Source organism: Seriola dumerili, unplaced genomic scaffold (assembly GCF_002260705.1).
Source record: "Seriola dumerili isolate Sdu_G_001 unplaced genomic scaffold, Sdu_1.0 BDQW01000853.1, whole genome shotgun sequence".
Taxonomy (NCBI): domain Eukaryota; kingdom Metazoa; phylum Chordata; class Actinopteri; order Carangiformes; family Carangidae; genus Seriola; species Seriola dumerili.
In genome coordinates, this window is record NW_019175108.1 from 490672 (window position 1) to 505646 (window position 14975).

Here is a 14975-nt window from a genome sequence, read left to right on the forward strand (position 1 = left end):
GAGAAAGAGAGTGAGATTGTGGAATAAAGAAAACAACAGAGGAAAAGAAGGAATTAGACGAGGACAAAGAAAGGGACAGCAATGCAGGCAGAGCTCCTGCGTTTAATTGGGTTTGCAGGTCTGTTCAGCATTATTTCTGAGGATGTTACCCTGTCAACCAAAGAGGCAGAGGCATGAATGTGTGACTCTGCTGTGTTGTTGTCAGGAGATCTTTGTCTGCGCCCATGTAAAAGAACTGGCGATGGGGGGGATAAATGAAAGGGAGTCAGAAAATAATGAAAGAAAGAGTGGGAAGGAGGACAAAAAGAAAGACAGGCCAAGACAGAGAGGATGAAAGGGACCAATGAATACTTAAACATTTTAGAGGGAAAAGATAAAAACTGGTCATTAAGAGAAAACATAAAAGTGCAGAAAAGCAGATTTTCTACCTAAAATAAGTAAAACCTCAACGTCAACGCCCTCAGTCACTCTTTGATATTTTGACTCTGACGTCCACACCTGTTAAACATCCAGTGTATATGTGTCATTTTATCTGTATATTTTCTCCGCCTCCCCTCAGTCCACCAGAACTATGTGGGCACAGATGCAGAGAAGAATCCCTTCTACCTGTCAGTCGTCCTCTCAGACCAGAACAACCAGCGGGTCCCTCAGTACAGAGCCATCCTCTGGAGAAAGTCTGTGAGTTCACCATCTGTGCAAGGAACCTTTACTGGAGTAGAAGTAGCAACGTATCAATGTAAAAATAATGTATTACAAGTGAAAGTCCTGCATTTGAAATTATATGGAAAGGTTCCTTGTGGAGTTTTTGACCTCTTGTAGTTCTAAGGATCATTTTTATACGGCACCGATTCTGGAGGAAAATGGCTCAGGTGACTGATATATTATTAGATATTACATTAACTGTAAATTTTGATTCACCAATGTGTAAGGAGCATTTTACTGATGTAGCTAATCTTTGCTTTTTTTTTTAAATCAAAATAATGGATCATTTTAGCTTTTGAGCATCAAACTGTTATTCAAGTGAAACCATCTGAGAAGTTAAGAAGGGAAATCTTTCTTTGATGGAGCTGCTAACAACTCATTGACATCTGAAATGTGACAAGGACGCAAACTAGACACAGCTTTTGTGGGAATCACTAGTTAACTCGTGAAGAATTTATTGTTTTGTATAATTTTATCATATGTTTTATTTTTGTAAAAACTTAATCCGATTAGTAAAGAGAAAAAGTTCAATATTTCCATCTGGATTGTAGTGGAGCAGAAGTATAAAATGGCTTGAAATGGAAATAATTTATTTGATTATTTATTTTCGTAAATTTCTCCACAATCAGAATAGAAGCTTCTGAAGCTTTTAGTGCACTGGGGCATAAATTCACCTTGAACATGCACATTGTTGAATCCACAGTCGTAGGTGGTACTTTCTCTGTGATCGGAACATGAGAAGGCACGAAACGGCATCTTTAGGGGCTCTGCTACTCCAATTTTGAATCACTGTGTGTGTGTGTAGGTGTGTGTGCAAAATCCATGTTCATTTTTGTGTGTTTGTAGTGTGGTGACTCAGCTTCATGACCAAGATAGCTTGGATCTAATTTTGGCCTGACTGGCTGATTAGGGTGGTGCACCTCCGCTGCCTGATCACATTGATTTGTCTTGTTTCTGTCAGACTCTAACTGGTACAGGATGTTGTTGTTGTTGTTGAACAGAACAGGTTTAATTTGGTTCCCTGTAATCATTTTATGACTACCTGAAAAATATGTTGAGTGCTGTGATTTTCTTTAGGGTTAAACCGAGTTTGCTTGATATACTTTCAACAATGAACAGTGCAACAGGTTTATAGACGCACATTTTACGATCCCTCTTCAATAGCCTCAGAAATCATTTCTGAGACACATAAAAACATAATTTGATGACGTGACTCCTCAAAGAAAAGGAAATTTAAGACGACAGTGCTAACAGTTTGTAATCCCTGATCTATGTCATTCTCGTTCGCCCAGGGCACTCTGAAGATCAGCCTCCCCTACAGCCCGACCAAAACACTATCAGTCAAGTCCATCCTCAGGTGAGAAATGCAGCCTGGAGCTCCACACTGACACAGTCAATTCACTCTCTACAATACATATGAGAATTAATACTGGTGGTTATCTGATGCCGGTACTGAAAAATGAATACTTGCATACAGTGTTGCTATATTTGATACCTAAATGCGACACATGCACAGATACAGTATGTTATTAAGTGTTAACTGTCATTTTTGCAACAAGCTCCTTGTGTGTTTATTATTTAAACAAAATATCATCACACCTGTATGAAGAACTTTTTTTAATATTTAGTCTCCAGTGGCTTGTGATGACATTTTATTTAAGATGGGATAGACACAGCTTGGTCTCAACAATAAACGTTTTACCTCAATAACAGAATAACATTACCTCACAGTAAGGGCCATTGTTGCGTTTTCCCGTGTGAAATTCTTTGTGCAAGTGCAAGAGCAAACGTGAAGCATTCACGCCTAAAACGAGCCTCCAGTTTCCTGTTTAGGTTGTATGCATGTGGTTCAATTGTTCTGAGTCCACTTAACAATATCTGAATCCTTTCAAATCCTTCATCAGTTAGTTTTAGGTAGTTTGTTCGGTGCAGAATTAAGACATCCCAAGAGAGCTGTAACATAATATTTTAGATTGGTGACTGAGAGATTGACTGTCAAGTTTTGCCAGGTAGACTAATACTGGACCACACACAATGCACTTAATGTTACCACTTTCCAGTAGAAGACTGGACTGTAACAGGATATAATGAGATGCATGATACAGGAGACTGGAGATTATACAGTCCTCAGGCTGAGCAGCGTCGCTGCTCAAACTCTGAATAGTACAAATGGTACAAACAGGATGAGAAATCCCCTGTATCACGTCTCCTTTTTCTGTGTAATCCTTTGGGCTATTTGTCTTCCATTAATCCTACACCCTGTTATCTTCTTTTTCATCACCACTTCCTCCACTCCTCCTTTTCCTCCTGTCCTTATTCCCAGTGCAATGAACATGGACAGGTTTGAGAAAGGCCCCAGGGAGATCCTGAACCCGGAGATTCAGAAGGTGAGAGTAACTCCAGAGCATCTGCCCGCTCTTTATGAAATGTAACACTGGTCCATTTCATGGCAGGCACCTAAACTCGTTGGTATCCTCAGGCTGTGTCATCTCTTCCTGGAGTGCTGATCAGTGTAAATGATAATAATAATAATGTCCTCTTTCCTCAGGACCTGCTGGTGTTGGAGGAACAGGAGGTATGGGATGATACTGCTTTCACAGTGAAGATTAGCTTATTTGTTGATTGTTTTTTGTAGCTGTCTGGCATTTGATTTCAAGGCTTTTGTGTGGCTTTCCAGTCACCTTCACACACCCACATATCATAACGGACACCTACTCTTTAATATTGTTCAAAATTTTGAGGAACTTTGCCATCTTTAACTATTTTTGCCATTCTGACGCAATTGATTAAATGCATTTTTATGTGGGGTCATTTCTCTTTAGGTATATCTTTTGTCTTGTTGTCACGGAAAGATAATTACAATAGCAGCTCTGTCTCTCAATAGTAAAATAATATTAATTGCACATGTTAATAAATAAATCACTTCATAATTTTAACCAACTATAACTTTTCAGGGTTCTGTCAATTTTAAATTTGGTGTCCTGTATGCCAAAGATGGACAGCTCACAGATGACGAGATGTTTAGCAATGGTAAATCTCTCTTTACTCAACTTTTTCAATGTCCAAACCTATTAAAGGGCAAGTTTGACATTTTGACAAATTCGCTTATTCACTTTCTTGCTAGGAGTAAGATGAGAAGATCAAAACAACTCTCATATCTGTCCATTCAATATGTAGCTACAGCCCGCAGAAGGTTATCTTAGTTTACCATAAAGACTGGAAACGGGGAGAAGCAGCTAGCTAGCTAGCTCCAGCTTCACACTGAACGGACAGAAATGAGTGTTATTGATCCTCTCATCTTGCTCTCAGAAAAAAAAAAGAATAAATGTATTTCCCAAAATGTCAATCTGCCCCTTTAACGAAACATTATTTAGTATAATAGAAGATATCTGCTGAGTCAGAAATCCTGTGTGTGTTTCAGAGACGGGGAGTGAGAGCTTTGAAAAGTTTCTCAATCTGCTGGGTGATACCATTACGCTGCAGGGATGGGCAGGTTACCGCGGAGGGCTAGACACCAAGAGTAAGAGAGCGTCCATCTGCTGAATCACATTATATTTACGTCATTTAAAAAAAAAAAAAAAAAAAAAAAAAAGGCTTTCAAATATGCCAGTGTTTATTCTTTTTCGTCTTCTGTTTCTGTCTCTCTTTAACCTGCAGACGACACTACAGGAATTAAGTCCATCTACACAGTGTATCAGGGCCATGAGCTCATGTTCCATGTGTCCACCATGTTACCCTACTCTAAAGAGAACAAGCAGCAGGTGGGTGGCCTTGTAGCTGTGCATTTTTTGTCACTATTGCCACATTTGTTGTTTTTATTTTTATTTCATTTTGTTTGTTTTGTTTTATTTAAGATTTATGTTCAGATTTGTTTTACAAGCTGGCTGTATGCATGGCAGTGTTGGTCAGTTGCCCCACCACTTTGGTCCAGACTGAAATATCCCAACAACTATAAGAGGAAATGACATGATATTTTGTACAGATATCTATGGTCTCCCAGGGGATGTGTTTTAATAACTTTGGTGATCCCCTGATTTTCCACTCGTGCCACACTGATCCCGACAACTATTGGATGGATTTCCATGAGATTTGGTACAAACATTGATGTTCTTCTAAATAGTGATTGTTTGGTGTTCCCTTTAGTTTTCATCTCTCATCCAGCATCAGCATCAAGTCTTAATTTTAAGTTTAATACTTTAGTTGCTGACCAAGTTCCAGCAAAACTAATGACATTCCCATCAGCCTCAGCTGTACTTTGAGTTTCGTGCGATAGATTGCTAACACGCTAAACTCATTGTGAGCATTTAGCTCAAAGCACTGTTGTGGTTAAGTACAGTCTCACAGAGCTGCTAGCATGGCTGTAGACATTGAGATTTATTAAATTTTTTTACTCATCCAGAAGAGAGAGAAAACAACTTTCAAGATCTCACAGCTCACTCTTTTCTAAATACCCCACAGTCTCATGTTGGGTCGGACTTCTAACCCTTGAGATCCACGTGCTAGAAGAAATGGGTGAGAAAAGGGAGTCACTACAAGTTTAAAGATTCACCCTTTAAGAACCATGAATGTCCACAGCAAATCTCATGTGAATCAATTTGTAACTTTCTCAGATATCTACAAACAAAATTTTGACTTGATGGCATTATAAGATGAAATGTCGGAAGGGTCACCAAAATTGTTGTAGTGACAAGGAGAATCTAATAAAATAGCAAAAGCAGAGAAGGCAAAACAAACCGGTGAGACGGGAGCTCGTGCAGTAGAAGTGCTTGATGTTGCTGCCTCTGAAGTTTTGAGATCAAAGAGCTGAAATTATCACCACTTGTCAAAGTGTTTATGGTGTGAGAGCTTGGAAAATGTTTGCTGTTAGAATGACACTGTCTTCCAAACACATGCACACACACATACACAGTGATACGGAGTAATTAACTTTAAAGCTGCTATAGTCATTTTTTTGTATTTTTATGTCATCAAATGATGGAATGACAATGTGTGATGTGAAAGGGAACATTTTTAGCAACAAACCCACAGAGAATTATCCCCCAAAACTATAGTTTCATGCAGCTCTACCAACCTTTTAACCGTCAGCTGATCTCATTGTTTTGGTTTTACATTATTGTTGTGTCATTTCCAGATACTGCAAGCAGCTGTTTCAGTGAAAAAGCTCAGATAAACCCACTTAACGCTACCTTCCCAGGACCAAACACAGTTAGCAACCAGCTTGAGCATGTAGCAGCTAAATAGTGAGATATTTCTCTCAAAGAGTTAGTGTAGGTGAAACTGTGATGTACACGTCCTCAGGGGACATGAGGAAGAGATTCTGGTTGATGTGAAAGGACAGGTGAATGCAGGTATTCCGAAAACTACGGCAAGTTAGTTAGTTGCATTTTGGCCTCTGATTTTTGCCCCTTTATGAACTTGCTCAGCAGTAGGAGCGGCAACAGCAGCTCATGGAGGTAATTATGATACTTAGATCCACTTTGCGCCCCCGATTGCCACAATTTCAGTGTAACTGAAACTCCAGGACTTAGATTTATCTGGTGGACAGGCTCCAAATGAATGCTAATTTTCCTGTATGTGTAAATACAAAACTGTAAAGCTGATAATATTTTTGTTTGTTCCTTTGCCCTTAAGTGACCTTAAAATACATTAATCCACATGTAAAGACAATCATCATAGAGCACTGAGGGTAGGTTTGTGTTTTTTCCTCATCTTTGTGTCCATTGTGTCTGTCGTCCTCCAACAGGTGGAAAGAAAGAGGCACATTGGAAATGACATCGTTACCATAGTATTCCAGGAAGGGGATGACGCATCGTCGTCCTTCAAACCGTCTATGATCCGATCGCACTTCACCCGTATCCTTCACATTGACAATGACTGTCAGAGAAATGAAGTGGTAATCAGAGAAGCTTCGGCTAATGAACAGACACCACGTCAGCCCTGTAAGACTGAAGACATATGGACTGCTACTGCGTCTCCCAAATGATCAGTGTTTCCTTTACTTTCACTTCCAGATATTTTTGCATTAGTTAGGTATAATAGCCAGAATGACAGTTACAGGTAAGTGGCTTTGATTAATGCTGTGTTTGTGGTGTTCCATGTGACTGTCCTTACCTACAAAACTCACTTTAATTATGGCCACAGGTCGTTTTGCTCGTTTCTGACATTTCCTTGATTCCTTGAAAGAGACTTCACTTTTCCATACTGTGTAATGTGCTATACATTCATTGTAAATGTAAAAGAGATGCTATTTATCTGCTCTGTGTCACAGGTTGAAGATTTTCTCAGAGGAGAGTGTTCCACTGTTTGGACCCCCTCTCCCATCTCCACCTGTATTTACTGATCACCACGAATTCAGGGACTTTTTATTAGTCAAATGTAAGATACTGTATGCTAATATGACCAATGAATTTGCACCATTAGTGCTTTTCTTAAACTAATCTTTTTTTTCATCTCTGCCAGTAATCAATGGAGAGAAAGCCACACTGGAGACGCCAACGTTTGCCCAGAAGCGTCAGCGGACTCTTGACATGTTGATTCGCTCGCTCTACCAAGACCTCATGCCTGACCTGCACAAGGTACAGCTTCACTGCTGCCCACCAGACGAGTACAAGGTCCAAAGACCTGCTGTTGTGCTTTTTTGGATGGAATTACTTTTTGGCCATCCATAAAGTACATATGTAGTTCTCCTCCACCTCCTCCTTGTCACTTCAGTCACTGGCTGTGACTGTAGCCACTGCTGAGCTTGTCTGCTGTATTCCACTGCAGCCCTCGGTCTGCCTCTGCATACTGCACCACACCGACTGGATACTACTGCAATGCTGACTTTCTCAGCAGGGCTCTCTCTCCTCACACTTTTGTTCTTATTTCTCTTGTTTTTTCCCCCCCTCCTCCTTTCACTGTTGCTCCTAACACGACTTATTTCTCAATGTGTTTCACTCCTGCTGCTGTCACCCCCTGCCAGGGTCAGTCACTAAGATCCCTTTCTGCTTTCTTTTTCCTTCCATTTGTGTGTGTGCGTGTGTGTGTGTGTGTGTGTGTGTGTGCGTGTGCGTGCGTGTGTGCGTGTGTGTGTGTGGGCAACATTTTGGCTGTTGGTGTTCCATGTTTAGGTTCCTTTTTCTCCCCAGAACATGTTAAACCGGCGGTCATTCAGTGACGTGCTGCCAGAGTCTCCAAAATCAGCACGCAAGAAGGAGGAGGCACGGCAGGCCGAATTTGTCAGAATAGGGCAGGTAAAGAAAATACAAAACACACACACACACACAAACTCATGAACACCAAAAAACCAGAGCTCTGCAGTAAACAGCCAGAAACACTAACATGAACAGGCGCATTAACACATAGAAGCCTGGGTACTGACAAAGGAGGGCATGGGCACACACACCTCATCACCCAAGAAACCAGGGCACACATGTACACTTAAACACATGTTATTAATATAACTGGGCAAAAATATTAGTTCCTGTAAAACTGCTTATTGACATTAACTATATAAAACTGGTCAGGAACATAATTTAAACGATGTAACTAAATTGATATTCACATTTCGTACTATATTTGCTTCATTTTTCACAATGAAGTAAATCAAAAACAACAAAAAAAGTTATGAATTGAGAAACTAACAAATTATGCAAGAACTGTCTGTTGCAATGAAGCTATAATAAAACTAGAAATGCTACGTATATGTAATTATACATATACATATTCCTTTAACTATACTTGATATTTTCTGTCAGATAACTGTAGCTGTGCTACAAACAGCACCGCGTCATCTTATTTCTGTGTTGGCTCTTTTATAATATTAACTTTAAATTTAAATCTAGACTAAAAGATTTTTTTAACCCAAAAAAATGTAGTTGGCAGCCATGGATAGCGTCTGCTGATATTTATTTCAGGCTGCATACTGCCCCAACAACCTCTAGCAATAAGGTAGAGCAGCCTGTTTGTGGCCCGAGAGGGAAGGCTCAGGGCTAACCACCCACTGCTGTTACCCTTCGGGTTGTTGCTTTGAGCCCACGGCAATAACTGAAGGTGACCCAGATGAGTGGATCAACATTTTTATCAACTCAGATCCTGTCTCATATGGAATATGGCGGCAGGACAGAGAGACTACAGTAAGAAAATCTACCTGAGATTATAAAGATGAAAGGGAGAAAAATTAGTTTTTCAAAAGTGAGGGGAGACATCTGGAAAGTATAAATATAACATGTACAATTTCAACTTGGGAATAGCATATCAAGAAATGATAATGTAAGAAAAAAACATAGAAAGAAAAAAAAGAAAAAGCAATGTCTGTGTTAACTCTCCATAATATAATATCCACATAAAAATCCAATACAGTTACTTAAGATCTGTGCAGCAGGTAGGTGTAATGGTTACCTATTACAGGCAAATGAGACGCATGAAATCCTCATGTACAAAAATGACATAGCACAAGGTGCAGAGGACTGGGTTTGGTGTTAACTGTAGAAATAACTTCACAGTCCAAGCAGTCATGTAATTCCTTCTCAAATGACAGAGAACAGACCACCTTCTATTGTGGTGAACACTTAAGATTTGAGCTCTAATCAGAGGCTTAATTCACAGCGAGACACATTGCATAGATTTCCTGTCCATGCTTGAAGTACGGTGCATTTTTTGTGAGATTCATACACTCTTATGGCAATGCTTTTTTCTTTTTTCTTTTTTTTTTTTTTTGACACGTTGCTTGGCCAAATGGAGAAAGTGTGTCTGCAGGAGAAGCTGCAGACACCTTTTAAAAACTCATCTCTCTCATTGGCGAGTCAGATCTGTGACTCTATGTACCAATGATGAAGTCATTTAGCGGCTATAACTCCTGACAGACAGCTGAGTGAACTGGACACCATGATACAATGATAAGAACAGAAGTCCAGCAGTCATTACCGGGCTGATGTAATCGCCATTACACCTCTGCTCTGGGCGCTGATGTAACAATTATATAATTATACAGTCTGAAAACACAGACGAGAAAAGAAAAGCTTACAAAGAGTTGTCCATGGTGCTGAACCTAGATGATCTCTGGCATTTTGGAAGTAATTTGTTTCAGGATGGTTAGGAGATAATGGATTTTTTTTTTTAAATGCCCAGGTTGTCGTGTTGACAATGCTGAGTATTGTGGACTTCAGTTGTAAGGTCAACACTGGCTAAAATGTTGTTGTCCCTAAAGATACATGTTTATGCCGCTAAAGTAATTCTGTCCTTTTTGTTTCCTTTGTTTGTTATCTTCATTTGCCAACCCTCGTTCTTCCTCGTGTTACTGTGTGTGTTTTGTGCCTTGTTTCTCTTGTTTCTGTCGCTCTCTGCTCATAAACACAGAGCCGAGGCATCGACACATTGTGCTGTAAAGCATGAAAACAAAGGAAGGTAGACGTGTCGAGTCATTGATTATCCAGTTTTGTAGAGACAAGGCGTTCATCCCCATCTACACTGGCTCTCTGTTTGCTTACTCATTGTGTGATGCACATTATACACTGTGATTTCATGTTGTCATGGATGCCTGATAGGCCAGAATACGTATTTTTTATATGGATATTTTCTGAAGAATGGCAAAGTACACTGCACCGTGAAGCCATTGTACTGTTGGTTGCTATTGATTTCATTATCTCCAGATTGCCCGTTTAAGCAGATATGGAAATGGAAATGGCTGACTGCGCAGCTTGGATTGAAAATTGTCAGTCTGATCAGATGGTTGCTGATTGAACATTTGAGCAAACTGTATTTCTTTTGAATTTTGAAGTAATTGCACCTTTTATTTATCTTGACAGTTTTTAACTGTTGCTTGTCCCGCTTGTTTCCACCTCAGTGAGCTGTCTGTCACAGTTCTCAGGGCCTAGATAAACATGGAAACAAGCAAACGATAATGACAGGCCAGTTAAATATCAGTGATGGAACACAAGGTGCAAGCTCAGACCACTGCTGTCCTTCTTGTGATGCATTTATATATGTATACAACACACACCCGCTTATACTGTGCAGGGTCCAAGATTTAAAAGTCCACATGTTATTTAAACAACTAGCACATTATTCATTTTAAGAAGTTACATTAGGCATAGGGGTAAAATGCATGCAGCCTAAAGTGGCACATGTTATGTAAGTACATGTACTCAGTAGTTTACATAGGTGCAGTTTTGAGGTGCTTGTATTTCCATTTTTGAACTTTTTACTGCACAACATTTACCTGACAGCTGTTGTTGAAAGCTTCACAAATTTAAGATTTTACATTAAAAAACATATGATAAGCTTATAAAACAAAAATGTATTGTTAAAGATTTAAACCAGTTGGTTTCAAAACTTTTTGTCTTGTGACCTCTTAAAGAAAATCCGTGTCTGGTTTGCGCCGCTTGTCCTGTTTTAGATGTTTATGAGTTGTTAGCAGTTCAAACAAAGAGTGATTTCCCGTCTAAACAGCTTAGATAGTTTTATTTAAATCACTGTTCAAGGCCCAAAGTGTGATTCATTAAAAAACAGTAAACATGAGAGAAAAGTCTGAGAAATGAATCTGGTTTCTTCATCATGTCACGCTTCCTCAGATGCATCTTCTGACCCTTTGGAGGGGATTAAACCTTAGGTTGCAAACCACTGGACTAAAATAGCCTACCTAACTGCATATAAAGGAAAGAAATGAGCTCCACCTCAACCAGCTACCAGCTAACAATAAAATGCTACTTACACACTGATGCATCAGTATTTACAATCTACTTGTACTGGTTGCTGATGAGACTTACTGTAATGGTGGGGTTTTGAATGCAGGACTTTTTTTCATTTTTGTTTTCAGCGCTTTTGCGTAAGAATCCAAACACATCTTCCAGCACTTCAATCCAAAGCACTGACAGTTGTCTATGTTGTGTGTTTTACTTGATGCCATTTCCTTCTCTAGGCTCTGAAGCTGAAGACCATTGTGAGAGGAGATGCCCCGACCAGCCTTGTTACCACAGGCCTGTGCAGAAAAGAGGTGATTCTCTGAGACATGAAATTTTAACAAGTCATTTCATCTCTTAGTGAATCCTAACATTTTCTTTTAGTTAGAAGACTGATTCCATATTTAAAGTATTTGCAAACCAAATAACACTGGGGCAATACTAGATCAATTCAGTTTAAGACTCTATAACAATATATCAGCCTATATTGTCATGTTTTTCACTTAAACACTTTTTTAATAAGAATTGTGACTTAGATATACCTGCTCAGGTTTATTGGTCAAGCTCTAGAATCAATCAATATTACTTTCTCTATATTAGAGCAGCTGCCTCCATATTGTCTAATTCTATCATACTGATACTTGAGAAAAATGCACAGGGAACTTGACTCGACAGAACTCTGCATGAAGTTTTTTACTGTGTATTTTTGTGTTTTTGTAATGTTGCGTCAAAGCAGGCGGAAAATAATTCTAATATCAATGTCTCTGCGTGTACCTACATGTGTCTCTATGTCTATGTATACTGCAGCCATGGGAGTCCCAGTCGTTCTGCAGCACATTCCCCTACGAGATCGTGTGTGCTGACTCCTGGGGTCAGTCTCTGCTGGTTGCCACTGACACAGCAGGGGTCATGCTGCTGGATGGTGAGGTCATCCTAATCGATATCTCCCTATGTCCTCTAAAATAAAGCCACCCATCCATATCCATTCAATACTGAGCTCAGCAGAATGCCAAAGCCAACAGCTAACATGATGATGATGATAATGATGTTGTCCACGTTTCAGGCCCTGATCCAGCTTTAGCCAACGCTGGTGAGTGCCACACAATCGATGCTAACATTTATTTTCATTATATCATTATATATAAAATATTTATATTTCCACCTCAGTTTTATATTTTTTAGATCTTACTCCTCTTTTTATTCTGATGTCTGCGTCATATTTCAGAAATGCAGACTCTGCCTCCGGTGCAGGTGTTTGACAAAACCATGGTGGTGAAGCAGATGCACGTTCTCGAGCCTCAGGACCTGCTTATCACCAGGGCTGACAAAGGTAGGCTTAGACTGCAAGAACCAGGAGAAAACTGCTCAATACCTCCTCCCCGCACATCACAGACTGCTTCCCCTGGCACCATCTTTTTTGCCATGTTCCCATTCACACTATTTTTGCATCAGAACAGTATTAACAGCACATTTTTTCTCTCATTATTCCTATTCCTCTCTCTTAGTTCATCTCTGTCATTTCTCTCTGTGTTGCTGAGTACCTGCTTACCCTTTCCACCTCCATTGGTCTGCTGAACACATCAATCACTCGCTGTGATCTAAGGAAGCTGACCTATAGAGAACCAATCCGTGTCGAGGTTGTGTTTGTGTGTGTGTGCATGACAGTGTGTGTGTCTGTTTGTCCTCAGGGACGGGCTTGACCGTGAGACTGGCCTGATAGATGTGGAGACAGACAGATAAAGCATAAAAAAACACAAATAGCTTATGCAAGGAAGTTGCTGTGTACTAACAAACAGCTGTAGGATTTGTCTCATGTTTGCTCCAACCAGAAGAGCATGTAATTAATTACCCTGCAGATGATTAGCTAACCCTAATATTGACAAACAGAGTTGACTCGGTTTTGATAGTGATTATTTGATGGCAGTGGAAACATTTGTCACGACTGTGTGTGGGCTTTGATAAAGCTTCTGAGAGAGCATGAGCCTTAAGAAGCCTTCTAGTAATCCTCCTGCAGTACAACACTATTGTCTGGCCGTGGGAGGATGCTAAAAAAGAGATGGCAAATTAAGAGTAACCTTAATGCAAAGCGCTTTTTTTTTTGTTTTTGTTTCCAGGGAAGGACGCTCGGCTCTATGTGTTCAGACTCAGCACGCTCAAGAGAGGCCTGGAGGAGAGGCAGCTCGTCAGAAGCAAGTGTGACAGCCGGGAAAATAAACTGGAGAAAACTAAAGGTACAACACGAGGTCTGCAACAATGTACACACATTAATCCTTACAACAAACAAGCATAATGTACTGTGATCTTTAGAACTCAGTTTAATTTAGGATAGGTTCACAAGTTTTTAAGTCTGTCTTAAAACTCCAAGGCCAGTTCCAAAACCCGCTGTTCCTCAAATGGCCACTCCGCTCCGCACACGCCCCACCTCTTTGCCCGTTTTTTTGGATTAGCCGGGAGTTAGGCGGAGTCAGGCACTGCTTAGATGGCGACAGCAGAGCAGCTCACTCTGATCTTCAGAACCGCTCTTCAGAAACCTGTGGGTGATGTCACAGAGGATACGTCCATCTTTACATACAGTCTATGTCAGGTGTCAGATTTTAACAGTGAAATGGGTTTTGCTTGCTGCAATCATTTCTCTTGTTCATACTGGCCATTAAAAGATCTCCTCCTATGTTTATAATGAAAGTAATGAGGGACAGAATCCACAGTCTGGATACGTTCCTGTTTATCTGAAGTTAATTTGAGGCTTCAGCTCTCTGCCACAATCAAATCAAGTGGGTGTCCTCTTACTACTTGATTTGGGAATTATTAACTGGAGTCAGGAGTCAACAGTTTGGCATACTGTGCACCGGAGTAACAGCCAAAATACATTACTCCCCCTTTCAGTTTAATGAATCAAGATTCAGAATCAAATTGGGACACAGAGAATTGGAATCGAATCACATACTGCCAGAAGATATTGGGTAATTGGGTAATTGGTAATCGAAATGTAACATGTCAGTGAGTGAGCTTGACCGCACTAGCGCTGGCAGGCAGATTTCTTTTTTTTAAAAACCTTTGAACAGAACCAGGCAATCCATTTCCAGTCTTTGTGCTAAGCTAAGCTAACTGCCTGCTGCCTACATAAATGTACACAAGTGTCAAACTATCCTTTTAAAATAAGTCTTTCTGAACCTGAAGAATTTTCTGGATTTCAGTGTTCAGTGTCATATTTTTTAATTCCAGTGCATCCATTTGCCTGTTTGCTGAGATAGTTTTTGTACTGAAGACTGTACCTTTAACCAGTTCAAGGCCATGAAAAAAATTGTTTTTTTTTTTTTTTGTCTGTTTGAGTTTCTTCTTGAAGTTAGGAAATCCTTTTAGTTTTCTTTATATAATTCTGACACAAACCATCCACATGTCAGACCTGTTTCTTGTCAGCTTTGGCTGAAAAATAAATGTTATTTAATCTAACAAAGACTCATCAAGGCCAGTTACTCTGAAACAAATTTAAAAATCTATGGTCTAATCTAATCTCAAATGGTGCTTGACAAGATTATGTATATTTGATAAAAAGAAAATTGATCAAAAAATAAATGTAATCAGCCTAAAACAGGACATTGTGACCTTAATGAAAGT

The 14975-nt window shown here is 39.8% G+C and overlaps 1 protein-coding gene across 4 annotated transcripts in view; it reads left to right on the forward strand.

The window, feature by feature from the left end:
* The window catches only part of garnl3 (GTPase activating Rap/RanGAP domain like 3), a 70697-nt gene that overhangs the window by 40742 nt on the left and 14980 nt on the right, over positions 1–14975 (forward strand). For 3 of the 4 annotated variants that reach the window (XM_022766428.1, XM_022766430.1, XM_022766432.1), the window contains exons 5-21: positions 560–678; positions 1995–2059; positions 3026–3089; positions 3251–3277; positions 3657–3732; positions 4124–4222; positions 4360–4463; positions 6446–6554; positions 6714–6759; positions 6971–7077; positions 7162–7277; positions 7812–7934; positions 11600–11674; positions 12168–12282; positions 12424–12450; positions 12586–12690; positions 13475–13591. In XM_022766428.1, coding sequence (XP_022622149.1) covers positions 560–678; positions 1995–2059; positions 3026–3089; positions 3251–3277; positions 3657–3732; positions 4124–4222; positions 4360–4463; positions 6446–6554; positions 6714–6759; positions 6971–7077; positions 7162–7277; positions 7812–7934; positions 11600–11674; positions 12168–12282; positions 12424–12450; positions 12586–12690; positions 13475–13591 — 1494 coding nt within the window. The remainder of the gene's footprint in view (positions 1–559; positions 679–1994; positions 2060–3025; positions 3090–3250; positions 3278–3656; positions 3733–4123; positions 4223–4359; positions 4464–6445; positions 6555–6713; positions 6760–6970; positions 7078–7161; positions 7278–7811; positions 7935–11599; positions 11675–12167; positions 12283–12423; positions 12451–12585; positions 12691–13474; positions 13592–14975) is intronic. The other variant, XM_022766429.1, reaches the window with a different exon arrangement.